The 26,765-nt window shown below is 50.3% G+C and overlaps 13 protein-coding genes across 13 annotated transcripts; 11 read left to right on the forward strand and 2 right to left on the reverse strand.

The window, feature by feature from the left end:
* Positions 1–54: 54 nt before the first annotated feature.
* Positions 55–1,562, forward strand: N7498_007802 (uncharacterized protein; the record flags this gene model as incomplete). The annotated part of the gene is made up of 2 exons (XM_058454864.1): positions 55–148; positions 205–1,562. The coding sequence occupies 2 exons, from the start codon at positions 55–57 to the stop codon at positions 1,560–1,562; spliced, it is 1,452 nt and encodes a 483-aa protein (XP_058307113.1).
* A 651-nt stretch (positions 1,563–2,213) lies between these two features.
* On the forward strand, positions 2,214–2,601 carry N7498_007803 (uncharacterized protein; the record flags this gene model as incomplete). Its single annotated transcript, XM_058454865.1, has 2 exons — positions 2,214–2,483; positions 2,536–2,601. The coding sequence occupies 2 exons, from the start codon at positions 2,214–2,216 to the stop codon at positions 2,599–2,601; spliced, it is 336 nt and encodes a 111-aa protein (XP_058307114.1).
* A 320-nt stretch (positions 2,602–2,921) lies between these two features.
* N7498_007804 (putative carboxylesterase) lies at positions 2,922–4,593 on the forward strand (the record flags this gene model as incomplete). The annotated part of the gene is made up of 2 exons (XM_058454866.1): positions 2,922–3,170; positions 3,217–4,593. 2 exons carry the CDS (start codon positions 2,922–2,924, stop codon positions 4,591–4,593), a joined length of 1,626 nt encoding a protein of 541 aa, XP_058307115.1.
* Positions 4,594–4,984: 391 nt separating this feature from the next.
* N7498_007805 (uncharacterized protein) lies at positions 4,985–6,163 on the forward strand (the record flags this gene model as incomplete). The annotated part of the gene is made up of 1 exon (XM_058454867.1): positions 4,985–6,163. The coding sequence occupies one exon, from the start codon at positions 4,985–4,987 to the stop codon at positions 6,161–6,163; it is 1,179 nt and encodes a 392-aa protein (XP_058307116.1).
* Positions 6,164–8,876: 2,713 nt separating this feature from the next.
* N7498_007806 (glycoside hydrolase family 76 protein) lies at positions 8,877–10,372 on the forward strand (the record flags this gene model as incomplete). The annotated part of the gene is made up of 3 exons (XM_058454868.1): positions 8,877–8,985; positions 9,041–9,744; positions 9,803–10,372. 3 exons carry the CDS (start codon positions 8,877–8,879, stop codon positions 10,370–10,372), a joined length of 1,383 nt encoding a protein of 460 aa, XP_058307117.1.
* A 578-nt stretch (positions 10,373–10,950) lies between these two features.
* N7498_007807 (zinc-dependent alcohol dehydrogenase) lies at positions 10,951–12,218 on the forward strand (the record flags this gene model as incomplete). Its single annotated transcript, XM_058454869.1, has 4 exons — positions 10,951–11,071; positions 11,130–11,420; positions 11,472–12,044; positions 12,100–12,218. The coding sequence occupies 4 exons, from the start codon at positions 10,951–10,953 to the stop codon at positions 12,216–12,218; spliced, it is 1,104 nt and encodes a 367-aa protein (XP_058307118.1).
* Positions 12,219–13,044: 826 nt separating this feature from the next.
* Positions 13,045–14,261, forward strand: N7498_007808 (phosphatase PAP2 family protein; the record flags this gene model as incomplete). The annotated part of the gene is made up of 3 exons (XM_058454870.1): positions 13,045–13,121; positions 13,177–13,697; positions 13,756–14,261. The coding sequence occupies 3 exons, from the start codon at positions 13,045–13,047 to the stop codon at positions 14,259–14,261; spliced, it is 1,104 nt and encodes a 367-aa protein (XP_058307119.1).
* Positions 14,262–14,729: 468 nt separating this feature from the next.
* On the forward strand, positions 14,730–15,648 carry N7498_007809 (SDR family oxidoreductase; the record flags this gene model as incomplete). Its single annotated transcript, XM_058454871.1, has 4 exons — positions 14,730–15,040; positions 15,094–15,201; positions 15,254–15,410; positions 15,463–15,648. 4 exons carry the CDS (start codon positions 14,730–14,732, stop codon positions 15,646–15,648), a joined length of 762 nt encoding a protein of 253 aa, XP_058307120.1.
* Positions 15,649–17,111: 1,463 nt separating this feature from the next.
* N7498_007810 (glycoside hydrolase family 1 protein) lies at positions 17,112–18,994 on the forward strand (the record flags this gene model as incomplete). The annotated part of the gene is made up of 4 exons (XM_058454872.1): positions 17,112–17,306; positions 17,356–17,839; positions 17,896–18,803; positions 18,908–18,994. The coding sequence occupies 4 exons, from the start codon at positions 17,112–17,114 to the stop codon at positions 18,992–18,994; spliced, it is 1,674 nt and encodes a 557-aa protein (XP_058307121.1).
* Positions 18,995–19,280: 286 nt separating this feature from the next.
* Positions 19,281–21,295, forward strand: N7498_007811 (mediator of RNA polymerase II transcription subunit 17; the record flags this gene model as incomplete). Its single annotated transcript, XM_058454873.1, has 2 exons — positions 19,281–19,549; positions 19,612–21,295. 2 exons carry the CDS (start codon positions 19,281–19,283, stop codon positions 21,293–21,295), a joined length of 1,953 nt encoding a protein of 650 aa, XP_058307122.1.
* A 438-nt stretch (positions 21,296–21,733) lies between these two features.
* N7498_007812 (NAD(P)/FAD-dependent oxidoreductase) lies at positions 21,734–23,350 on the reverse strand (the record flags this gene model as incomplete). Its single annotated transcript, XM_058454874.1, has 3 exons — positions 21,734–22,624; positions 22,676–23,220; positions 23,329–23,350. 3 exons carry the CDS (start codon positions 23,348–23,350, stop codon positions 21,734–21,736), a joined length of 1,458 nt encoding a protein of 485 aa, XP_058307123.1.
* A 922-nt stretch (positions 23,351–24,272) lies between these two features.
* On the forward strand, positions 24,273–24,607 carry N7498_007813 (uncharacterized protein; the record flags this gene model as incomplete). Its single annotated transcript, XM_058454875.1, has 2 exons — positions 24,273–24,387; positions 24,435–24,607. The coding sequence occupies 2 exons, from the start codon at positions 24,273–24,275 to the stop codon at positions 24,605–24,607; spliced, it is 288 nt and encodes a 95-aa protein (XP_058307124.1).
* Positions 24,608–24,955: 348 nt separating this feature from the next.
* Positions 24,956–25,820, reverse strand: N7498_007814 (uncharacterized protein; the record flags this gene model as incomplete). The annotated part of the gene is made up of 3 exons (XM_058454876.1): positions 24,956–25,131; positions 25,183–25,412; positions 25,474–25,820. 3 exons carry the CDS (start codon positions 25,818–25,820, stop codon positions 24,956–24,958), a joined length of 753 nt encoding a protein of 250 aa, XP_058307125.1.
* Positions 25,821–26,765: the final 945 nt, after the last annotated feature.

The raw sequence follows: 26,765 nt of genomic DNA on the forward strand, positions 1-26,765 counted from the left end.
AAGGGGGGTAAAACTCCCGGGCATCTTTTCTCCGTACTACGCCCGATCAACACAATGCGAGTCCCGCTCGAGATTCTCGAGATCATACTCCGGGAAGCGGTCGAGACCCTGTCCTACCGAGACATTCTGCGATTCAGGCTCGTCAACCGTGAGTTTTCATTCAAGTCATGTACCGCGGTAGGGCACATACTAAACTTCTTTTAGGCACTTTTAATGAGGCACTTTGGCCGAAAAACGCCCATCTCGACAATAAAAGGACTCTTTTCACGTCATGGCGTACTTTCCCTTATAAGCAGAAATACATTTGGTATTTGATTGAAGAGCACAAGAAGAGACCATCTTTCTTTTCAAGTTTGATTGAGCGCATTCTGGATCTGCCTCATATTGCGCTTATGAGCGACGAAGAGCAACATATCATCATCGATAAGATGGTAGGTGCTGTGATGGGGAGTCGCGATGATCCTGAGGTTTTATTTGGACTCCGTAGCGATCGAGACTACGCTCGCAAGTTAAGACGCACCTACACCTCTAATGAGCGTCTGGAGTCCGCAAAAGATGCACTCGCGGCGGGACTCGCCGTCAGTGCGATCCGCCGAGGGGACCATGAGGAGCTGCAAGCAATGTTTGATCAGGGTGCTAGGTCCAAGATTTTTAATTGGAATTACACTCTTGGTATGGTGCCGATCGATATGGCCTACAAGGTGGGCACGCGAGAGGTCATCCGGACGCTAGTGAAGAACGGTTGTCCGAACCGCTACGAAACTTGTTCGTCGTGGTGTCATGATAGCACGTGTGGGCTGGCTGTAGCTGCGCGGCATGGAAATCAAGAGGTGCTGGAGACGTGGATTACCCTTTTGAGCGAGCGCGCGAACCAGCTTGGGAAGAATCTCTTCTCGGAATTGCGTGCGGCTGTGCTGGGAGTGCTACGGATCGGCAAAACCGAGATGGTTCCTATCTTGGAGAAATATATGAATTGGTCACAGTCGGATATGGACCTTCTCTGGGTTTTTTGCTTTAATGACGCTGTCAGGAACGGGATGTTGGAAGTTGTGCAATGGCTTCTACGTCGTGAAGGATCTTCGGTCGCAACGCGGACCTCTCCTAGGCATAAGACCCCCCTATCCATCGCGCTACACGACTGTCCTTCCGAGAAAAGATTGGCAATGATCCAACTCTTACTTGACAATGGGGTCGATCCTAATGGGGATCCTGGAGCCTCACAGACCCCCATCCAGCGAGCCATCGGAGACGGGGAGGTGGAAGCCGCGATGCTGCTGCTGAAGGGGGGAGCCAACCCAAACGCAGTGGGGAGAAGGGGGCCACCATTACGTACGGCCACTCGGTTGGGAAATACAAGGCTGGTGAAATGCTTGTTGGAACACGGGGCCCGAAGCAGCTACCAGTTCAAGGGAATGAAATACGTCGTGAGGCAGGATGCGAGGGTGCTGGGTAACATTGAGCGGCTGCTGGAGGAGCTGGGGATGACGGAGGAAGATCCTGCCGCCACGCAGGAACTGGGGTATTTTGTTCTGGCGCAGAAATGTAATGTACAGTATAGATGATCGCAAAAACCAAGACGAAAAACACTAGACTGCACGGCCACACGTCATGACTCTAATTCGAGTGCTGTTATGGCCCGGTCCACTAAGGCGACAACATTCCTGTACACCCTCCATCCGTCCACTGTGGCTTACCCTGTGATCTACTGTACTGCTCTGCAACATGGCTTTCTTGCAGATAAGAAATAAAAATAGCTGAGCCCTACGGTGACGTCCCGCTACAATGATGTCACACCCGCACGGGCAACAGTTTTCATTAAACAGCATGAGCCAAATTCGATATTGGAAAGCCCCTGCCTCTGATGACGATTCTCGCCACGGGGTACAAACAAGCCACATCATCCTGTGGAGCTGACCAGTAGCTCTCCACCCTGTCGAGGAGACTGGTCATCGGCAGCGCTGATCTTCCACGAATGACGTCCCGGCTCGACGCCACACCATACTATCCCTGTCAACTCCAATCTACACCACGATATGGCACACTTGACACACGTTAGCTTCTGTCATGGGGGTATCAGGTTTGCCGCCTCTATCGAAACAAACGGTTTATTTAACACGGTCGCCTCCTCCACAAATCCATTATTCTTCAAGACTGCTCTCTTATCAAATACCTACTTCTCTATCAATCAATCAAACAATCACACCAAAATCAAAATGTTTCACCGTCGTCACCCAACTACCACCACTACCAGCGAGTCGAAGCCCTCTCTGATGACTCGTCTCCGTGGCCCCGGTGCTCGGAAGCAAACGGTTAATACCAAGACCACCACTACCCGCCACGCTCCCTCTACACACCGCACCACCAAGCGACACTGGGGAACCGCTAGACCTCAGCACCACCACCGCAAGGTTACCATGGGTGATAAGTTCTCTGGGGCCATGTTGAAGTTGAAGGGAAGTTTGACTCATCGTCCCGGTGTCAAGGTATGTCATTAGTGTTCTCTCGTTTTGGGGATGGTACTAACCACTCATGTAGGCCGCTGGAACTCGCCGTATGCATGGCACTGATGGTCGTGGGAGCCATTCTCATCGAGTGTACTAGAGAGGCCCGTTATGAGTTAATGACTTACGAGATTCGGAAATTGGCCCTGTATCATATGCTGTCATAATTGTAACATTACGCATTGCCTTTTGAGTACCTTCACCAACGTCTGTAGCATATACACTTAAGAGATTTCTTGAAGCACAGTTCAGTCAACGTATCAACAATCGTCAACAGTCGTCAACCATACGTAAATGGTTGGACTCCAATGACCCTTGTTAATCACGTGGCATCCAGGTCCACACATGGCGTCAGCCAAGACACGGCAACTACTGTAGTCCGTCGTACAGCTTCGTATTACACGAAGTATACAGAATCAAATGACCATCTATATGTCACTTGTGCTGATTGTGGGCCTTTTTGGAGGTCTTCTTTCAGCCGCGCCCCCCACGTCCCTACCAAAGGCGGCGATTCTCGACCTGGGGTATACCCGCTATCAAGGGGTGTCGCTGTACAACGATGTGGACCAGTATCTGGGAATGAGGTATGCGAAAGCTCCGGTGCATGAATTGCGATTTCGAGCACCGGAGGATCCCGAGCATAATAGCAAGCTTCTGGATGCATCATCGGTAAAAACCCTGCGTGTATCCTTTCAGAACTGGCTGACAGGTTCAGTTCGGACCTATCTGTGTCGGTGTCGGACAGGCTCCCAGTGATTCCCTAGCGGAGGACTGCTTGTTCATCAATATCTGGAAGCCGACAAATGCTTCCAGTGGCTTGAATCTCCCCGTGTGGCTGTTCATTCAGGGCGGCGGATACGCAAATAACGCCAACGCCAACTACAACGGGAGCGATGTTGTGGAGCAATCCGGGCATGATATTGTCTTTGTGAACTTCAACTATCGCGTTGGTGCTTTGGGCTTTCTTGCGAGCGAAACCATACGCCAGAATGGCAGCCTCAACGCAGGACTGCTCGATCAGCGGAAGGCGCTCCTCTGGGTGAAAAAGTACATTCGACACTTCGGTGGCAACCCGAACCACGTCGTGATCCACGGAGACTCGTCAGGGTCTGGCTCCGTCGCGCATCATCTCACTGCATACGGCGGTCGCAATGACAATCTTTTCGTGGGAGCAGTGGCCGAGTCCACATTTTGGCCAACGCAGCGGACGGTCGCGGAGATGCAATTCCAGTACGAGCGCTTCGTCAAGGATGTCGGCTGCGATGGACACGATGATTCTCTTTCCTGTCTACGCTCCGCTCATATCGACACGATCCAGGAATACGACGTCGACCAGCCTTTTCCCGGTGGGAGTAGCAATCCCGCTCCTCTGTGGTATTTCCTTCCAGTTGTGGATGGCGAGCTGGTCCAGGATCGCTTGTACACGTCGTTTGATCAAGACAAGCTCATCCATGTTCCTCTCGTTGTCACCGACGATAATAACGAGGGTACCGATTTTGCATACAACGCGACGAGTCCAGATGAAGTGGCACAGTTCATAAAAAACAACTACCCAGGTCTTAGTGACCTCCAGCTAGATACCATCAACAAGGCGTATCCAGTCATGGATCCTCTTCCCAAACATGCAGCATACTTTCCGTCTGCGGCCGCAGCCTACGGAGAGTCAACTTTCACCTGCCCCGGAAATCATATGGCTGCCAGCATGTCTCGATATTTTTCGCCCGGCAAGGTCTGGAACTACCGCTTCAACGTGCAAGACCCGACCGAGATCGCAAACGGAATGGGAGTTCCCCACGTCTTTGACCTGCCAGCCATCTTCGGAGTCGGAGAAACCAATGAGCCCACGTACTCCTATGCCACCACTAACTCTGCGATTATCCCCATCACCATGGACTACTACATCAGTTTCATCAAGGCGCTCGATCCCAACGAGTATCGGAATGAGAATGCGCCCGTATGGCTTGCTTGGGGGAACAACCAAGGCCAGCGGTTGAAGCTACAAACAAACTCGACGAAGATGGAAGAAGTTCCCCCGGAGCAGGCAGAGCGATGTGCGATGTGGATGGGTTTAGCTGCGGCCATGGAGCATTAATGATTCATTTGTACGGAGTTGTACTTGCGGCGTTTGCACGTCATCGGCGATCCCTTGGGCGCATCTTTTGGGACATCTTGGTAGCGGGTTCTAGTAATTCAACAGCGCTCCGTCAATCTTGAAATGAAACTTCCTCCCTAGTCCACCCTTCCGTGTTTTTGGCTCACCTTTTCCCTCTCCGTGCCCATCTTCCGCCACGGTTTCCCATTCCGGCTGATCCCGTTCGCCAGCCCAGACAAAGTGAGGGGTAGCCATTGATAATCCGCTTATTTCTTGGAATCCGGGGAAGCTTTGCTGCTCCACTTGGTAGTGATGATTGTATCTGTCCCGGTCGCAATGTGATTTTGATCATCCCTCCACTTCCCATACAGTCCCATACAGCCCACAGAAGATGAAATCGAACACGGCTCTTTTCCCTACGCTAGCCGTCGAACTCGTCGAGCTCATCGCAAATGACCTCGAAGGCGATGGCTTACTTGACCTCCGCCTGACGTGTCGCGAGCTGCAGAAAAAGACATTCCATTGTTTTGCGCGACGATTCTTCACCTCCATTAAAACCGACCTCTCCGATGACAGTCTCCAGCGAGTCGACGCTCTCTCACAACACCCGGCCCTCCGTCCTTATGTACAAGGTCTAGCTTTTATGCTTCAGAATGGGGTCGGTCGCGGCCTGGTCTGGGACCGTCACCCCTGGGGTTCATTGTCGGCTCCGATGGAGGTTGAAGCAATCCGTCGTCTGCGCGATAATCTCATCAATAAACTAACCAACTGTCGCTCGTTCTTCATCTTCTGTCGATACCCCGAAGGGCATCCCGATATGAGTCGCGTCACTATAACCGACGCGGTCGCTGTGTTCTTTGCGCTCATCGTCGATGCACAACTACCAGTCTCATCATTCCATCTCATCTACGCAAACAAATTCTCTCGGACTTTAATCATGGACATGCGTCGCTTGCCTAAACTGTTATACCGACAGCCCGAGTTTAAAATGGTCTGGTCAAATCTACAGAAACTATCTCTGGAACAATATCTGACTCTCGACAATTTCGGCTTTCTGCTGGAATTAATCTTGAGCGCACCCAACCTGAAAACCCTGCTCCTGAATCTCGGCTCTCATGATCTGGCCTGCGAGTTCATGCATGAGCTAGCGGAGACAGCCACATTCTCCCAGCTTCAAGAATTAGCATTATTCCGAACCCTGGTGAGAGCTCCAGATCTCATCAAACTGCTCAAACGCCTGCGCAAGAATCTCGCAACGGTGACCTTCTACCACGTTTCATTAGCACAGGATGACAACTGGACCTCTATTCTCAAGGAGCTCAGTCGAGACTTTACAGCGCTAACGAGTATCTCCCTCTATTATCTGTGGACCAGTGCACCGACCAAGGAAGTGCTCTCGTTTCCGGATCTGCACAAGGCGCCCATTATTTGCGAGTCGCCGGGTCAACGACTTCACATGTTATATGCTGAAAACCCGATCAAGAGTCCCTCGGTTCTTGGGGTAGAGTATTCGGGATCGAAGGTGCCACAGGTTCTAAGTTTGCTACAGACTGCAGCTGTGTATATGTGAATAGCCCCTACGATTTGGTTGTATTGTGATACTTGCCTTCTATATTGTGCACTTGCATTTCTTTTGAACCTATGACCATATCCGCATGTGCTTCTTAAACAACTTGAATTTGTCATTTGGCTGTCAATATCAACCATAGGCTATTACTTTGAACATTGAAAACTACTTCACGGGTTGTAGAACAAGATCATGGCAATATCTTTTAGCAATTTACATCGTCACGGTCTATCCCGCGCTTACCTTCACACAACTTGGATGAAGTGCGTCAGCGTCTGCTTCTTCAAATTCGCCCAGTAACCCCAATGGCAGAATCGTGCAGATTTCCCTCAAACCCAACCATCATCTGCACCTTCTCCTTTATCATCAAGGATAGCTTGTTGCTCTGGCTGCTTTTTCCATCTACTACGCAATCTTAGATCTTTGGGTTTGGGTTGATATCTCAGTGCGCGATCGTAAACCATTGCGTATTGTGGAAACACCCACAAAAGCCAGCGTCCCGAGAGCAGGAACTTGTCATTTTTAACAAGTAAGGTCCATATGTGTTTGGGTCAAATTTCGCTAATGCACAGGGATTAGAGAGATATAGTGAGGGAAAAGTGGGAGGAAAATTGAGAGGGAAAGTGAGAGGAAAAGTGAGGGAAGAAAGAATAAGTAGGACCACGCCCATCATACAAACTCTACATGCCATGACACGTAGATATCACGGTACGAAGGTCAGCGAAATGAAAATGAGAGTGACTTGGAATAGAGAGAAGGCAAGTTGGAGGCACGTATTTAAGAGTCCTGCGCACCTTTGGGCTCCTCCACCCATCCCTAAGTTTCCAACTTTTGCCTTCTCTAATCTATCTTTATTTTATATCCTTTTCTCTGATTCACCTCTCTTGTATTCTATATCCCCTGTCCCAACCGTAATTATAGTTCTCACTAGTAATATCTCCGTTGAACTCCGCTAGGAAGTTAAACTCCTAGCGGAGAAGGCTATGAGGAGATTTATCTTAGAACAACGCCCTATAATATTTAGTGCCACTAAAGCCTTCGCTGTTATTCGGCACTACGATTTCGAAAGCAAGAACTAGCTAGAGAACATTATCCTTTATAGACTAGTAATATTGTTATTTCTCGCCCGCAGAAAAGCTCAGAACTTACGCAACGCGTTAATCTACGAAGAAAAGCGTGGTACGATCGAGGCACTGTTATAGACTCTTAAGGAAGAATACCTCAACCAGGAAAAGTTAGACGTAGAGGTCGATGATAACAACAATATTTAGATTATCAACGAACTATCCTCGTATACTCCCACTCTTCCTATAAAGTCATCGACGGTCTACACTGCTAAGTCATCTCCCCCGGGGCCTGCAGGGGACATCGTAGGGTGGATCAACATTAACGGGATGCTAGCGCCTGCCAATAGAGTTTCCGAGCTCTATAAAAGTGTTCGCTCTACTGGCAGTACCTATGAAAGTTATGCTCTATCATCACCTAACAATAAGTACAACTACAACCTCACACCAGACTAGATACGAATCTTGCCAGAAGGAGGAGATCCCCTTACGATGGGAAAGGAATGGCTTGTCTTTCGCCGGACCAGTGGTCCGAGATACCAGATCAATCTCGAGTTCGCCTGGGTTCTCTCTATTTATCGCACATGATGAGCCAAACTCACAGACGCCGACATCTCTTCGAAACGCCCCACCTTGTCCATCTTCAGTGACGTTAATACGACATCGTTGCTAATTATTGATGAAGAGATGCCGACGCATGTGCTTTGAACAGTTTGAATGGAAGGTAATATGTTTAATCTATCTCACTCCAGCCCTTTTCTCTTGGCAGGGAGTTTCAACGTTGTTCCAAGGTCAACACTCCACCCTTCAGCGCAGGGTTCCATGTCTGCCTTCGACACGTTTTTAACATCAACCTAATTACAGATTAAACAGGCGACAATTACATTGTACTCTGAGTCCATGTTATTTGACTCGTCAAACCAGGGCGGAAAGGGACGAGACACAGGAATTTCGACCACTCCCTGCCGGAAGGGGTAAAGGTTACAACATCGGCATGCGTCGATAGTTGCATCCCGTTCGCTTTCGGCAACGAGCCGCTTCCATAGTGACTCCATCTCATCCCGAGAAAGGCCAATACATTGGCTCACACACTCGGTCTCCTCTTCTTGCGGCCCTGAACAGATCATGCAGCCCCTGTTTGACAGCTCCCCGCCCGCATTCCTCGCCGATCCCTATCGTGGACCGAAAGTCTTCAGAACCATGGAACGAACGATGAATTTCAGGTCCAACGTTGCACTTTCACCTACCTCGGGCTCCTTCCGGCAGAACTGACAGGATACGGCAATCGAAAGGCTTTATGCGGTCGAATATCGCCCCTACCGCCCCATACACTCCTGTGTAGGACGCGAGGTGATTCGAGGGATATACGCCTTGTTACCATGCCAGCACTCCTGGTGTTGTGGAATGTGTGCGCTTGATCCACACAACCCCTCTCTTCGTTCATCACGGTAATGGAGTTGCACCCCAGATCTCCCTTTCCTATGTCTAATCTTCTGTCTGGAGATACTTGATCGTCGTATCTAACGGCATCAAGAAAGTCATCAGCATTCGACCTTTGCGCAAAAACAATTCCTTGATGAATTGAGACTGATAGGACATCAAGACATCCGGGAACGACCTTTCATTTCTGATTCACGCCGAAATCGCCCGCCATGCGCCTGACCGGACGGGCTCCCCGCCCCTCATGGGTGGGCCTCTTAACAGCCTCGTTTATGGGGTTGCAGGCTGTTGGGGCTGTTGAGTTAAATCTCGATGACGACCGTAGGTGCAAACAGTTGTCAGACAATCTGTGGTCGACGGCTAACTAGTATTACAGTCTCTATCAAGAAGGCCTCAAAGCAGGTCGCCACCAACATGATGAGTTACTACACCGGTATGAACCCTGGTGATAACCCAGGTAACTTGCCCGATCCATATTATTGGTGGGAGGCTGGTGCCATGTTCGGCGCGCTAGTCGACTACTGGTTCTTCACCGGTGACACACAATGGAACAACATCACCATTCAGGGTATGCTGTGGCAGGCCGGTGACAACGGAGCCTTCATGCCCAGTAACCAGAGTAAGACGGAAGGAAACGACGATCAAGCATTTTGGGGGTTCGCTGCAATGTCTGCTGCCGAGCGCAACTTCCCCAACCCTCCCGCCGACAAGCCTCAATGGCTCGAGATGGCCCAGGCTGTTTTCAACACGCAGGCGTCACGATGGGACCCTGGTACATGCGGTGGTGGACTTCGTTGGCAGATCTTCACCTGGAACAACGGCTATAGTTACAAGAACACCATCTCTACGGGCGGCTTTTTTAATATCGCTTCGCGCCTGTACAAGTATACCGGCAACCAAACGTATGCGGATTGGGCAGAGAAAGCCTGGGACTGGACCAAACAAGTCGGCTTCATGACCGACACCTATCATTTCTGGGATGGCGCAAGCGATCTGACGGGCTGCAAAGATATGAACAAGATCGAGTGGACATACAACACTGGCGTCTACTTGCTCGGCGCAGCCAGCATGTACAATGCAGTAAGTACTGAACATCAGATTATGGATCCTTTGAGATTACGGGCTGACTCTCCAACAGACTGAAGACCCCAAGTGGAAGTACCGGGTTCAACAGGTCCTCAATGCCTCCGACGTCTTCTTTGCGACGAACCCAGTAAACGTCATGTACGAGCGTGCCTGTGAAACAGTCAACACATGCATGGTGGATCAGCGCTCGTTCAAGGGTTATCTCGCACGATGGATGGCTGCCACCACTCAGATGGCGCCATTTACCTACGACCAGATCATGCCCAAACTGAGGGCCACCGCCGAGGCAGCGGCCAAGAGTTGTACTGGTGGAAGTGAAGGGACAACCTGTGGCCTGAAATGGACAGAACAGAAATGGGATAACACCAAGGATTTCGGTCAACAGATGGCCTCTCTGGACGTAATTCAGGCGAACCTCATCACGCATGTGGCTCCCCCCGTTACCAGTCACGATGGCGGTACCAGCAAAGGAAATCCCGATGCCGGTGGTAAACCCAAGGAGCCAATGCCAAAGGCTCTGTCATTTTCCATCACCACCGCCGATAAAGCAGGCGCCGGTATCTTAACAGCCATGACGATGGTCATGATTGGGGGATCCTGCGGATGGTTGATCTGGGATTGATTTATTTTCTTTTGCTTTTTCTGTCGATGTGCTCGTGTGATTGGCGTGACATGCAGTTTCTGTGAATAGCGATTGGAAATAGAATTTTATCTTTCTTCTGACATATCGCGAATCTTGAAACCTGACGAGTTATCAGACCAAGTACAGTGGCGACCGCTATTGCCGTCCATGTCGGAAACATAGACGCTCTTTCAGCGGTCGATGCCAAGCGGATACCGGAGATGTCAATCATCCGGGGGATTTGTTTCTTATTTTACCGAGTATAGATGATTCCTTGAGCTCTCCACTTTGGATATACGGGGAGAGCGACTTCCCCGCTTTCCAACAGAGAAAGCCCCATCTTCACTGCACCGTAAAAGAGGGGTTCTGAAAAAGTCCCAAGGTAATTATGACAGGATCTCAGGTCGGAAAGAGGGGTGGCAGCTATAGCGGCTAGATTCCGCGGTCAGCCTCGGTGCTGGATCGGCTCTGCCCCGAGATTCATATACCCCCTCTCTTCTCGGGGAGTCGCCATCGTGAAATCAGAACTTACCGGTTGATGGGCTCACTGGTCAAATCTAGCAAGATCAAAAGGCACGATGGGCTCTGCAACTGAAACTCCGCATTTTGAGATTCCCACCCACTGCAAGGCTGGCGTGGTCATCAATGAAGGTCCAAATTTCCATCTCGAGGTTCAAGTGGTGCCGGTCCCTGAGCCAGGTATATTTGCAGAACATTTATCAGTCGTTGAAATGCAATCACTGAACTATTCTCACAGGGCCGGATGACGTCTTGTTGCGGTTGAACTTCACCGGTCTTTGCTCATCCGATATCCATATGATGCAGGGGGATCTAGGCCTGCCACCTATGTCAGCCTTCGGTGTCCGATCTCCGGGTCATGAGGGTGCGGGTGTCGTCGTCAAGGTTGGCGCGAATGTGAAGACCTTCAAGTTGGGTGACAGAGCTGGTATCAAACCTCTCATGGACACGTGCCATGCCTGTCATCTTTGTTGGGATGACAAGGAATGTTATTGCAAGAAAGCCATTCACACTGGATTGATGACGGCCGGTAAGCTTATAATGTACAAGAATCTTTGGGAAGAGGCTCACTTTCTGTTAGGAACGTACCAGCAATATCTCGTGTCCCCTGCCCGGTACGCGTCTCCAATTCCCGATGGCGTGCCGGACGAGATTGCCGCCCCCGTAATGTGCAGCGCGAGCACTATCTACCGATCAATCATTGAATCCAATCTGAAAGCCGGCTCTTGGGTATGTTTCCCGGGCGGCGGAGGTGGCGTTGGAATACAGGGCGTGCAGCTGGCCAAAGCCTTCGGAATGCGCCCCATCGTCGTTGACACCGGGGCCGAAAAACGCACATTGGCAATGGAGATGGGAGCAGAAGCCTTTGTTGATTTCAAGGAGTCGGAGGACCCTTCGAAATCCGTAATTGATATCGCAGATGGTGTCGGGGTACACGGGGTTTTCGTCACGGCTCCAGCCGCATATAAAACTGCAGTCTCTTACGTCGGAGATCGAATCGGATCCATGGTGATGTGTATTGGATTGCCGCAAAGGGGGTCGATGATTCTCGGGACCGACCCTTGTGAGTACATTTTCAAGAATCTTAGCATCAAGGGGACCTTGGTGGGCAGCCGACGAGACACGGCCGCGGCTCTGGATTTTGCCAGAAGAGGTACGTGCCATAAGATCTTGACAGGCCTAGCTACTGTTCACTAACGGCTACCAAGGCATGCTTCGGCAGATCAGCGAAGTCTACCCGATAAACCGATTGCCCGAGGCCGTGGAAAAATTGCGCCGAGGACAAGTTGCCGGTCGCATTGTGGTCAATTTCAACTGGGAGGAGTAGTTTTTTGTTCAAACAGGCAAATTGACGCACAAAACATTCAATTATTCGTTCCGTTCTTTCGGATTATATATAGCGAATGCCAAAAACTCATCTCCAAAAAGTGTTCTGGTGACCCAAGGTCCAAAAAATGGACTCGCGGGGAATCGAACCCCGGACCACCCCCATGCTAAGGGGGTATTATACCACTAAACCACAAGCCCAATGGATAGTATGTATTTTATATCGACGCACTAAGAGCGGACTCAAAATACCTGGTATTTCTGTGTAATGCCGTGTCTCTCCGACTTGCAGCACCTGGTCTAAATCCATTTCATCAACGAATGAACCATTTCATGGTCACTTGGGGCCTTGGAACAGATATATCTTATGCAATACAATCCCTAAAATGTCCAAATATTCAAAAAAAACAAACTAGAAGCTTGGGTGTTTGTTAGTCTCACCTGCAGTTCAATACGCAAGCAAGAAGTGAGAAATATATAAGTAGCCGAAGATATATATCACTTGGGTATTAACAATAAAGCGTCACTATTGCTGTGATTTAAAAACCATTTCCTTCGCTCTTTCTGTTTGCTCTGTCCATCAATTCTTTCGTTGAATTCAGTCCCTATCATTCTTGCGTCTGTGTCAGAACAAGGGGCAGGCGCAAGGCCCACCGAGTTCAAAGGGCGATCGTTGCCTAGCGCCGACCGAGCACGCGCCGAGTGTTTGCCTCTTTCCTTGGTCACCAGGAGTCAATTCCTAGGGAATTATGAAGTTGATCTTCCTATATTACAAGGGTTCCGCCCCTTGAATATGATAGAGAACAACACACCGCATGTCCACCGAGATGTCGCCCGTGGACGCGATCGCGCGTATCTCGAAGCTGTTGGTGCTCTCATACGTTGTCGACTGGGTGTTCATTGTGTACGTCTTAACTGCGCGATTCATTCCTTGGATGTCAATTAACTTCGAAAACCAGAGGCCTCGCATTGATCGGCTATGGCTTCTACAAGGTCGAACCCAACCACCACCCGTTTTCCCTCGCCGACCCGAGCATCTCCTTCCCTTATACTGAGAACGAGACCGTGACGACCGAAACCCTGGTCTTGGTCGGACTGTTTGCTCCGGCTGTTATCGTCCTTCTCGGTGCGTTCGCGCTCGTTCCTGGGACCGCCACGGCCGATGGTGCGAAAGCCTTGAAGACGCAAATGATCCGTCGCAAAATATGGGAGTGGAATGCAGGCTGGCTGGGCCTGGCTCTGGCGCTGGCAGCTGCTTGGACGTCCACTCAGGGATTGAAGGACCTTACTGGAAAGCCCCGTCCTGATCTTCTGGCGCGTTGCAACCCGGATGTGAGCAACATCGCTGCTCATGTGGTCGGTGGACTCGGTGATCGTCTGCAGGGCGCCGCAGTTCTTGTCGACTGGACGATCTGCCAAGATCAGTCTGATCTGGTGCGCGTGGATGGGTTCTCGAGTTTCCCCAGCGGCCACTCTTCCTGTATATCCTGACCCGTGAATGGTTAGAAGAGCACTTATTAACCTACATTTTTTCGCAGTCTCTTTCGCCGGCTTGGGATACCTGACACTCTGGCTGGCCTCGAAGTTTTCCATCGCTTTCCCTTATCTGCCGCAATACCCAGTCGAGGGTCAAGACTTTAGCGATGACCGGTCTTCGGTCCGTACGCGCGGCGCGGCGCCTCCGATTCTCATGATGATCCTCGCATTTGTGCCCACGGCCACGGCATGCTTTATTGCCGCTTCTCGCTGGATGAACTACAGACACCACGGATTCGATATCCTCTTCGGTTCTGCTGTTGGTATCTTCTTTGCCTACATTGGCTTCCGCATGTACCACCTTCCGATGCAGCGCGGCGCAGGCTGGGCTTGGGGACCTCGCGGCCCGCGAAGGGCCTTCATTCGTGGTGTTGGATTCCCTAGTTCTCTCGGTGTGGATAGCTGGACGTATACGCGGAAAATTGACAAGGTCCGCAACGACTTCCACGCCGAAACAGATGTTGAAAATGTTCCAATGCGGGACCAAACCGGAGCAACACCCTACTGACGACAGATTATAATATGGAGCTCACTTGAGCTTCCACGAAAGTCTCAGCACATATAAATTATCGAACAAATAACCAGATCCATCATCGAAGGTCGTTTTAATATGATGGCTTATTTCATATCCATATATCTGCTTCTTTCAGTTTTTGACTCCGTATAGCAAATAGAAGGGTGGCTTTGTTTGGTTAGACATCGATGCCGTTCTCACGTATACCGTGTCGACATTACCACAAACTTGGTTGATCCTCGAGCTTCGGTGGCTTCGGGGGCGCGTAGTTAGATTACAAATGGCATCTAGCGAGGCCGAAAATGGCCAGACTCGTTGATTGTTCGGGTTGAGGAGAGCGGATTTAATCCGGAGATTACGTCGATCTACGGCAGACGAACCCACATCTTAAGAATAACCGGTTCCCGCAATTTGTACCTTGAACCTCCAACACGCAAACGGAGTTACTTCAAGTCAAGCGCTATGGCTTCATACCTGGTTACCGGCTCATCGCGCGGCCTCGGTCTGGCACTTGTTTCCCGACTGGCGTCATTGCCCAAGGCCGAAGTCGCAAGTATCATTGCGACCGCGCGCCAAGACAACCCACATCAGCTCAAGGAGATTGTGAACGCATCATCGGGACGAATTGAGTTTGTCAAATTAGATGTCACCGACAAAACCAGTGTTGAGGAGGCTGTCAAGTCGGTTGAGCATAAACTGAAAGGCAAGGGGCTCGACTACCTGATTAACAATGCGGGTGTGATGGATTGGTCGAAGGATGGGTTGGAGAGCATGTAAGTCAATTCATGATTCCTGTCAAAATCATACTCTAATATGGTGGAATCAGGGATAATCTGAATGAGATTTTCAACACGAATGTCACTGCAGTCCACCTGGTGTCGCGGGCCTTCCTACCTCTTCTTCGTAAGGGAGAGAAGAAAACTGTGATTAATATGTGAGAATCTATTGCCATTCAATTAATATGATGGTAGCTCATGAATTTCCAGATCAACTACTTTGGGCTCCATTGCCCGGGCCAAAGTTTACGCACAGGGCCGTTCTCCCGCCTATAAGATCTCCAAGGCAGCGTTGAACATGATGACTGTACAATACGCCCAAGAGTATGCAGGGGAAGGCTTCACCTTCCTCGCCGTTAGCCCAGGCGTGAGTAAAGCGAAACTCTGCAGCACCACCCCTTTGTTGCTAACTAAAATAGTGGCTACGGACCGATCTCGGCAGCTCTTACGCAGATCTCCCCGTAGAGACTGGAGCGGAGAAAGTAATTGATATCATGCAAAAGACAACCCCCGAGCAGAATGGAAAGTTCGTCAACATCCATGTTCCGGGATGGGAGGAGGCGGAAGGAAATAACCAGTATCCTGGAGGCGAGGTTCCTTGGTAAATAATAAAGAACAACCACGAGCACCGCCCGCCCAATTCAAATTGACTCGCTCGCTTATGATTCAAAAATCGAAATACCTGCCAGAAAACCAGATCGGTAGCTTCTGTATTCTCCAACCCGAAGTCAATCATATCTGGGTCAAGTCTAAGGTTTCATGCTCGCAATTAAGGGGCAGGTTCGTGCCTTACACCCTACAGAGGTGATTATGAGGAAGAAACGGCGATAAAAATGAAGGCACAACAATGACGTGCGGGCCTGCCCTATTAGGGCTGGTACGAGGATAAGGTTTGGCTTTCGATGAGACTTGCCCGGAATTCGATCTTGAAGACTGGCATTATCGGAGCAGCCTTTTTGATCTCGTCTAATAATCTCTAGGTGTTCTCGAGTTTACCTGCTGGATCTGCGAATAGGTAACAGAAGACGGACCTTTAATGAACATTCAGCTCTGTAGACATCACAAATTTTTTAACGTCGACTCATGGGCGGCTTAATCCATCTCTGAGAATCCTAGTCGGCTCCGGGGCTCCTAATAACCTGCTCAAAGCCATCTCCTGAGTACAGAACCCTGGCGCTTTTATCGCCGTATCAGCTGCCATCCATCTATAGAACACCGTCCTCCTCCCCTCGACACGTCGACACACTTCCTCTTCTTTTTTCTCCTCTACCATAGTCAGTCCCACGTCTTCGACGCAGAGGCCGTAGGGGTATAGAAAGGGAGCTTGAGGAACAAGCTCTGCGAGGATGTTCTTTTCTCTGTACTCGATGCCAATGCATTATTTTCGGGCCAAGTCCATAGCTGGACTCTAGTCAAATGAACGGGAAAATCCACTTTCGGAATTTCCGAACTCGTGGATGTCGGACAAGTCGTAGAGTGCACGGGTTTCCCTTATTGAGCCCGTGTATGCCGATTATCCTCTTGGAATATCCGCACTAGTCCGCACCATTCACAAATGCGGGGAAACCAGTTTCGCCGATGGAACCCTGCATGATTCCCCGCTGTGGGGTGGAGCACCTATTTTCCCGATGCGCTATGTAACCGGGCTTCTTGGGAGCTGCCGATCTATACCATTCGCAAGTCGATTTAGACATCACTGATAGATCGACGTGTACTCGAAAGTTACTACATCATGTTTGCGGGGGTGGGGCGTCATGGACCGGGAACGAGCCAAGGATCGAGGAAAATTATTAAAGGGAGCCCAGGCACCGAAGGGGCAGACCATATAATGCGTAAACAAAAACGATGCTAGGCACAACGGTCTATCTTGCCGGCCTCGTGGTGGCCGCCGGGGCACAGGAGATATTCCTCACCACGACAGGCAACTCGGCTCGCCCTCAATGCACCCAGGCAGCTGCGACTCCGAGCTATTATTTCCAGCCTTTTTCGTATACACTCAATGAGACAGTCCGGTAAGTACACTGCTTCACTCGAGTTTCCTCGCTTACGGTTAAGATATGCAACGTCCATGCCGTCCCCGACAACGACCAGAACATATGCACCCGCCTATACAGATGCGGCCAAGCATTTGACATCGCTCTCAACATCCACGTGGGGCAGTTGGCTTCCCGGTATCACTAGAATCAGCGCCACCGATACTGATGATCCGTACGGACAGACGGCATGGTCATCAATGTGGCTGCAGGCTGATCTGCACAACTACGTTTGTGATCCATCTTAGCCCTGCGAGACCGCATGCTCATGACTTCAAGACAACTACCGGTTTATATTCCACCACTGTCAGCCCTACTCCGATTCCAAGCAGCGAGTTGGTCCTGCCACCGAGCGATTATTTACCTCCAATGGACTGCTATGATTTCCCCGACGGCTTTGTGTTTGGCGTTGCTGGTAGTGCTGCTCAAATCGAGGGAGGAGTCGGCCTTGAAGGTCGCTCTCCGTCCTTGCTAGAAAAGCTGGTTCCTGACAATGAGCCTAAGGACTATGTCACCAACGAGAACTACTTCCTATACAAGCAGGATATTGAGCGTATGGCAGCCATGGGAGTCGAGTACTACAGTTTCACAATTCCTTGGTCCCGCATTCTGCCATTCGTCTTGCCCGGGACACCCGTCAACAAGCAGGGGATCGACCATTACGCCGATTTAATTGACACCGTTCTGAAGGCTGGTATGCAACCGATTGTCACCATGCTTCACTTTGACAGTCCTCTGATGTTCATCGCCGGTGACAACATGAGTATGTCTCTATTTTGGGTTTCCTCGGAATTATCGAATATTCTAATAAATTTACAGCAAGGCACCCGGAAATCGGCTACAACAACGCCGGCTATCAGAACTCTACTTTCGTGGATGCCTTTGTGAATTATGGCAAAGTTCTTCTCGCGCATTATGCCGAAAAGGTGCCGATCTGGGTAACCTTCAATGAGCCTCTGCTCTACTCTTTTAACTTCCAAGGCGTTGATAATGTGGTTCACGCCCATGCCCAGATGTACCACTTCTATCATGATGTCTTGAAAGGAACCGGTAGCATCGGTATCAAGTTCAATGACAACTTCGGCGTGCCGAAAGATCCTCACAACGCCTCTCACGTTCAAGCGGCCAACAGATTCCAGGAAATGCAGCTAGGGATCTTTGCAAACCCTATTTTCCTTGGAAAGCAATATCCGGAGTCTGTTTTGAAGACCATGCCAGGCGCCAGGCCGTTGAACCGCACGCAACTGGAGTACATAAATGGTACCTCGGATTTCTTTGGCATTGATCCATATACTGCAACTGTCGTGTCACCCGTCGATGAGGGTATTGAAGCCTGCGCCAAAAATCTCTCGTCCTCCAACTCTTTGTTCCCCTTCTGTGTCAACCAGGAGACAAAAAACATCTTCGGCTGGAATATCGGCTACAGATCGGCCAGCTATGTCTATATTACGCCAACCTATTTCCGGGAGTACCTTTTCTATCTGTGGAATACTTTCAAGACTCCCGTCTTTGTGACTGAGTTTGGATTTCCGGTTTACGGAGAAGCAACCAAGGAGTTATCAGATCAGCTCTTCGACTCACCCCGAAGCGTTTACTATTCCTCTTTCATGCAGGAGATCCTAAAATCCATCTATGAAGATGGAGTACACGTTATGGGAGCGCTGGCCTGGAGCTTCATGGACAATTGGGAGTTTGGTGACTACTCAGCCCAGTTTGGGGTTCAGAAGGTGCGTTGGTTATTTCTCGATTTCCTTGTCTTCGCAATAGCAACAACGCCCCTTCCTTAGGTCGCCAAATCTATCAACGCGATTCTAGCTAATTTTATTCTCAGGTGAACCGAACAACTCAGCAAAGATTTTACAAGAAGAGTTTCTTCGATCTTGTGGACTTTGTCAAGACCCGCCAGCGCTCCAACTGAGGAGGAGGTAGATCGCGTGTTCGGATAACGAGACTATTGCACAAAGAAAGAGAACTTGAAACAAACCAGGGCTGCCGTATTGTGTAAGTTTGTAACTGAAGAGTAGATGTAAAAATAAGTGCGACTGCCCGAGTGACGCAAACGCCGAGCGTCGATATTATCGCCGAGTCACGTGCACCCAGTGAAGCACCGCGGGCCAATCCGTCCTTGTTCTCGTTCAGCTCTCACATCTTCTTCTTCGACTGTCACACTCGATCGCAGCTGGAGGACTGTCACTGCACCTATCATGGCAGATTCCTTCACCATCCCCCTGCGCCCGCTTGTGGAGCAGCAGGACCGCCCCGATACTCTCCCCGTCGAGATCGCCCAGATCAACAAGCAGTGGGGTTCCTTTCGCGATGTCAATGAGGATGTCCTTCGCTCGAAGATTGCCGAGGAGGAAGCTCGAGATGGTGCGCCTTCCGAGGATGATGACCAGGAAACATCCGATGTCGACACGACCGAGCGCCTCGAGCAGCTGTACAAGCGGCGTGCCGATATCACTCAATTTGCCATGTCCGTCATCTTATCACCATTGCATTTTTTGTCGTATGTGGCAGCTGACTGAATATGAGTAGGCAATCTCATATGGAGACCATGTTCGCTCTTGACTTCATCTCCTTGTTGCTATCCAAACATGCTCCCCGCCAGGCCGAAACCTCCATGTCCGCGTTTCTGAAGCAAGTCGCACCCGTCGGTTCCCTCAATTCCGAAGTCGTCAACCCTCCTCCAAAACCTGAATCGGCGACAAAGGACCTTTCAATCGTGTCGAGAGGATGGAGGACACAGAACTTCAATTCCGCAGCCAACAAGCTGTTGAATGCGTCTTCAAGACTTGAAGGCGAAATCACATCGGAGACTCGATACTGGAATGAGGTCCTGGCTATCAAGGAGAAAGGATGGAAGGTCTGCAGACTGCCTCGTGAAAGACAAGCGTTGGGTGTGCAATACGGATTTCTGGAAGCTACACCCGTTTTCCGCGACCGTGGACTTGCTTCTCTTCGGCGAGCCGAGGATGGAAGCTTGATCCTGGACAAGGGCTTGGTTCCTTCTGGTTCTCGTTTTGTCCGAGTTCGCGTGCAACAAGGGTCTCGTGTTTCTACCAGCTCCAATCCGACCGGGTCAAACTCGACTGATACCGAGACGATTGAGCAACGTATTCTGCAGGCGCGTGACTCTGTTTTTGAGGAAGAGCTGTTCCACGAACTGGTTCGAGAGGCCCGATCCATGGCAAGCTCTGGTGTCACAACGCGTGAGAATCTAATTCGAATCCCCGCTTCTGATGAATTGGAAATCCACTTAGACCTGGTGGATAGCAATGACGAGAGCCTCCAAGCCGATCAAAACGCCTCGCAACAGGACTGTGTTCTCGCGGACGGTCTGGCACACTCAATCCGCCTCCTTCTTGCATTTGCTCATCGCCAGAATATGCAACGTCGGACACAAACCCCACCGCCGCTTACTACCAAGAGGCGACACACTCCAGAATACCATCTCCTTCGCCCCGCCCTAGCTTATCTGCAGCACTTGTCGAATGTACGATGGCTGGAATCATACTTCAGTGACATCTTCGGTGTCCTGCGATCATCTGGATTGGAACCTCCGGAGCATACTGCCAACACATTCTCGACCTGGAAACAGATCCGCCTGTCCCCTTCAGTACCTACGGTTGAGGCGCTCGTTGAGAAGTTCCTCGGACCAATTGAGTCCGTATTTCGCGGGAAGCTCCTCACACCCAACAGCTCTTTCGCCGTTACAATTCGGACCAATTTATCCGGCCCACCACTCGGTACCCTTTTTGACGTCTCGTTCGATCTGTCAACAGTCTCCGACCTCAAGTCCCCTGGCCGTCTTGGGTTGAAAGATGAAGTCGAGGCTGCAATCACTCATCTACTTCTTCTTGACGTGGTTTCCAACATTGCATCCAGAGACATTTCGACAAAGAATGTGGACAGTCCTGACATAACAGTCTCCAAGATGCGGAAATGGGATGCAGTGTACCCCCATCTGGGGGAATTGTTGATGAGCTCAGAAAACTCCGAAAAACACAGGAAACTCAAGGTTTCCCTATCTCGCTCCGAGCTGGCTCTCTCGAGCTACTTTGTGCGCAACATCGACGGTGTCGGACGAGGTGCCCAGGAACGCCCATCTCTCCATTCCCAGCCTCATTCATGGAAATCGCCCCCAACTTCGACCAGTACCCTTGATGACAACTCCTCCATGATGGACTTCGTCATTGCCCAGGCGTTCCGCGATGAGTGAAGCCGAGCATGATCGGGCCGAACTTTCCACCCCCCCCCCCCCCTCAGGCGTCCTGAGTTACTTTCCGGATACCGACCCACATCCAATGGGCTTGTGGTTTAGTGGTATAATACCCCCTTAGCATGGGGGTGGTCCGGGGTTCGATTCCCCGCGAGTCCATTTTTTGCTGTTCTTTCGAGAATCAGATGTGCTCTACTCTCATCGTGGTCGAAAACACATCTGACAGGCGTGGAGAGCATCCCGAGTGGGGCCCTTCCAATTTTTTTTTTTTCATAAAATCTTCGATGCATTGACATGGCGCTATGAAGCTGTTAGATACCCTTGCGTGTTACCAAGACTGCATATATGCAGTCTATTTGAAAACACTGATATTGATTGTTGATGTTCACTTCTATCTAACCCCCAAACAGCGGGAATATGTAGTCAACAACGTGGGACTTACAGATTTGCACTCAGCGCCTTGATTGCCTCTGGAGGCGTCAGAGTCCCTTGCAATCTCTTCTCACCAAGTCCATATGCATCTGGAAGCCAGTCGCTCACGTCCTCCCCTAAGATCATCAAGGCGAGCGCCTCGCCACTCATCAGGCAATTGGCCATGCCGTAGCCGTTGAAGGCAGCGGCGATCCACTCCCCTGTCCCTGTCCGACCGGTAAGTGTCGATGGGAGGCGCCCGACTAATGGCAAGCCATCAGACGAGAGGCCCATTATCCCACTCCAGGAACTGACCAGTTTCCACGGGGCTGCACCATTCCGGCCAAAGAACTGCGGTAACACGGAGCGCAAATGAGCAACCGAGTGCTCTCCTACAACGCTATCATCGGCAGATATAGTCTCATCCATCCGGGCCTCTTCACCTCCAAAGTAAAAGTATCCCGTTTTGGCACTCTGGCCAAGGTAATACAACCCCTGGCCACATATTCTGGTCTCCGGGTCGTACCTTGGCGGGTAGTGGAAGCCCCAAGACACAGAAGTTCCTTGATTAGGCATGGCCTTCTGAGGATCTTGAACTGTCATGGTGCCTTTGAAGGGATGAATGCGTCCTCGTAGTTGAGGGAGGAGATGCCCACTATATCCATTGGTACAGTAAACCACATTCCCTGCTCGCATCGGTCCGCGAGAAGTGCGAACGGTGTAAGGGAAAACGGAAGTGATCGGAGTGGCAAAACTGTCACTGTGCTCGACGGACTCGACTCGTGTGTTTGTCTCAATGGCCAATCGATCTGGGTATTTCTTCATGAGGGCTGCAAATATTTTCGTAACCAGTCGATATGGCCACACCGTGCCAGCTGGAAGCAAAGCACCCCCAGCTGCACCATGGATTCCGTGGTCCTAGTTCTATTAGAATATATCTTCATTCCGAAGGCCGCAGGTACAACTCACCTTGAACACACTTTCTCGGTCCAAAATCGTGTATAGTCCGCCCAACGAGGGATGGTCTGCTTCTAGACGTGCAATACTTTTCTTGAAATCATTGAACTTGTCTTCGGTCAAGAAGACCCGCAGTTTCCTGAGATTTTGCATCTCACTTGTCTCCACTGCATCGTACTCTTCAATCAACTCCCGCATCATTTCCAAATTTCGAAAGGTGAACTTGGCGACGTTGCCCGCCATCTCTGGCCCATGAACTTCGGCCAAATCCATGTACTCTTCTCCCACATTAGCTGCCATCTGGCCACCATTGCGACCCGTTGCACCAGAGCACAGCGTGCGAGCTTCCAAAACAGTGACAGTCGCCGCAGGATGACGTTCCAGTAGAGTTTTGGCCACCGAAAGACCCGTGATCCCCGATCCGATAACGGCAAAGTCTCTGTCCGTGGGCAAGCTGGCCGATTGTGCATTTGCGAGGGCATGGGGGACGTGTTGCCAGTACGCTTGGGTTGGATTAGGCCGTGGAAGGCCAGGGTCAGCCATAACCAACTTGGCGACTATAGAGGATAGCTTAGCTTTAAGCCAATTGACCATGTAGATCGATGGGAAATCCATGCAAGTGTGCTGTGTCCATGGCCTCGGAATGGATATCTGGAAATACTTACCGAGCTCCTTCTCTGATGCCATCATGAAGCTCCAAGTGTAACGAATGTACGGTTTCGAGGACAGAAAATAAGAGTTTGAGTGGGAAGACAGTATCTACAAAGCATAGAAAATCCAGCTACCTCGTCAATATACACAGTACAACCTGGCTGCTCATGTGCGGGGTCTATCTTATCATGACGATGTCCGGCTATAACTGCCTCAACGGGAACGGGCCACTGATTGCAACGCCCTCGACACAGTAGCGTCCTGCCTTCGGCTTTTGTTTAGTGATACTATTCAAAGCCTCGTGATAAGCTTAACATGCTGTTCCGATTTCGGTTTTGTTGCAGTGCCCCGACTAAATTTTCAGTCAGCTGATTGTCGGCTTCCCAGAGGTTCCAAGACTGGGCTATCCAGGATAAGGTAGTAACTCCAATTTAAATGGCAAAGATCCCAAATGTGTTGTTTTTGTAAGGAGATAAATGAGATTGACTAGATGGCATGAGAATGGGGCGTGGTTCCTCTCTGGGGGATCGACCGGTCCTTGCATAAGGCTTCACATGGTCGGCAAGTTTTCCCCGCGGACAACAAAGGAGATCCGTCCAGCCATCCAGATTCCTTGTGTTTCTTCAAACAACCGCCAATGGCTTCAAGATCTCTTAAGAATTCCCCTTGCGTGTGGCTGTTTTATTGGGCAAAGGGGGCTGACTTGGGGAGATGCAGATGTTCGGGCTCACGGAATGAGGCATGGCGTAACTGCATTCCAATCAACATTTCGCCAGGAACATGCGGGAGCGGAACATGCGGGAGCAAACTTCTTGGGTAGATTGGAATGTAAGAATCATTTTTTCCCGCAATGTCTGAGGTCATAAGATAAAATCCCTCTCCTCCTTCTGCATTCAGTTTTCGTTTTGAAGCTATCCTCCACGGGTTTCCCCAAAAAATCTACTGAGACAGGTCCATGATGAAGTTCTCCTCAGTCATTCTCGCCCTTTTCGCCTTGGTCTCCACTGGCCTAGCAGACAAGTCTTGCACTCCGAGCTTTGATTACTGCTCCGATTTGCTGATCAAGTCCAAGGGTAAGGTCTCGTTTTCATGGATACAAGACTTTCGACTAATAAAGTAGGCTTTACGGAAGCGGACCTCAAGGACGTCTTGAAGGGAACTGATCTTGAGAATGAGCCTCTAAAGAACATCTTGTTCCATTGCAAGAACCCCGGCATCGTTGGCCACCCAAAGCTCTGCCAGAGCGGGTGCAAGGACCCCGAGCAGGAGGGAAGTCACAAGTGTGACGGGTAAGCTAATCCTGATGATGTCTGGATACTTGATATTCTTTCACTAACAAACTATCCGTGAATTAGTTAAATAAACTTTTTCCTCTCCATCATCCAAATTACTTGGTTAATTTGCTCCAAATCTAATTGCGCTATTTTCCATTAGAAAGATTATAGGCTTAGAAATTTACAAGATTATCGTATAATCTCTGGCACACATTTACTTGATAGAATTACCTAACGTTGAATCCAATACTTAAGACTTGGTGAACACCATTCTGTATGAATTCATTTGACCTATAATCGATATATTCCGATCGCAATATTCCACGGAGCGGGAGCAGGTGCTGTGGAAGATCTCGAGTCCCTCATTTTAACGGGTGGTGTATCCTCCGTTGGCGAAAATGGTCTGACCGGTGATCCACTTTCCATCGGTGCAGAGGAAGCGGATCAACGGGGCGATGTCCTGCACCATCGTCAACCGGTTGCCCATGGCGTTGCTCTTGTGGAACTCGACCGCCTCAGGCGACTCTTGTGGGTAGAAGAAGGCTGCACACTGTTAACATGTAGACATGAGTGTAAATGCTATGGAAAACCTACGCGTATCCATCGGCCCGGGGGCCACATTGTTCACGCTCACACGTCGCGCCTGCAGTTCCTTGCAGACACCTCGGGTGAAGTGCTCCACTGGCGCTTTCGATCCAGCATACGAGGTATAGAATCCGGTGAAAGCTCCCAACAGGGCCGTGACAATAGATATGATCTTGCCACCATCGGCGATGTGAGTGGCGGCCGCCTTGAGAATGAAGAAAGCAGCCTTGGAGTTGATCCTGTTTTAATACGTCAATCCGGTCATTCGGGTCTCAGTATACTATAAAGATCACCACTTACGCGAACATCGAATCATACTCCTCTTCCGAGATCTCGGTAATTGGCTTCTTCAGCACCTTGCCCACCGTGTTAATCACGATGTCGATCTTGCCGAAGTCCTTCAGCACCGATTGAAACAATTTGTCCACGGCGCTGGCGGTGGTCAGGTCACCTTGATAAAATGCGACCTTCACATTCGGGTACTTTTGCTTCAGCTCTGTCTCTAGCTCTGCGGCATTATTCTTGCTGCTGGCGGAGTTGTAGTGAAGAGCAAGATCAGCACCTGCCCCAGCAAGCTCGCGAGCCGATTCGGCTCCAAGGTTCTTCACTCCTCCCGCAATCAGTGCAACCTTGCCGTTCAATGCCATTGTGCCGGGAAATTCGTAGTGCGGATGGTTGAGGAAAGGTTAGTGTCGAGGGTAGTAGAGTGAAAGCCTACTTGGAGATTGCGATTGATTATATACCGCAGTAGCCCCACCATTTACGATGAAGGGTTCTGGGTAGCAGCTGAAATTAGTCCAGGTTGCATCACTTTATACATGAGAAAACATTGTGGTTGGTTGACGGAGCTGGTGGTGGAATTGAGGTGACGTCTCAGAATCGAGATTTGAGCTGTGGGTGGCCCCCGGGGGGGGGCAGGTGATCCCCCGAGCGGATCTCGACGCAATCTGAGCGCAAGCATCGGAGATTGGGAGCTACCAATGGGTTGTCTCCGGGGATGTTCGGGATCCCAACCGCGGCGCCAGATCAGCAAACCGCGGGTCAATGGCTTACGTCATAGAGCACATAGCACATAGCACCCCGCAACTCGCGAATAAATAGGATTCGATTAGCTGTAGGGCAGTAGTAAGGCAGTATATACTCTATTGACTCGCTGTGTTGATTAGATGGATTGCCTTCAATTCCTCTGCATTGAATTTTGATGGCGCTTTTGAACGTTCGGGCACACGCCTGGGAATGACTAGTTTTCCCTCGCAGCCTTAGTCCCCCGGGTCCTTCTGCTTGTGAGAGTGCGATCTCGGGACTAGTCTATATTCTGCTACTTGGAAAGGGAAAAAACTATTTATTACCCCACCGTGATAGCCGAGGAGAAGCTGGCTTGTAGCTCTCGATCGCAACAATGATGAGAAGGACCCAACCTCTAAGCCAAGCTTTTCCCAGGCTCTGAAGTGGTTGCTGGTAGTAATAGTACCACCGACGCGCTTGGCATGGCGAGCCGACCGGTACTGGCTGAAGGTAGCAGTTCCCTTAATCAATGCTTTGTTGACGCGTTGGTAACGGGGGGTTTGGATGTGCCCCTAACAGAGTTTCCA

This window comes from Penicillium cinerascens (genome assembly GCF_028974065.1).
Source record: "Penicillium cinerascens strain IBT 15544 chromosome Unknown contig_9_segment0_segment0, whole genome shotgun sequence".
Classification (NCBI taxonomy): domain Eukaryota; kingdom Fungi; phylum Ascomycota; class Eurotiomycetes; order Eurotiales; family Aspergillaceae; genus Penicillium; species Penicillium cinerascens.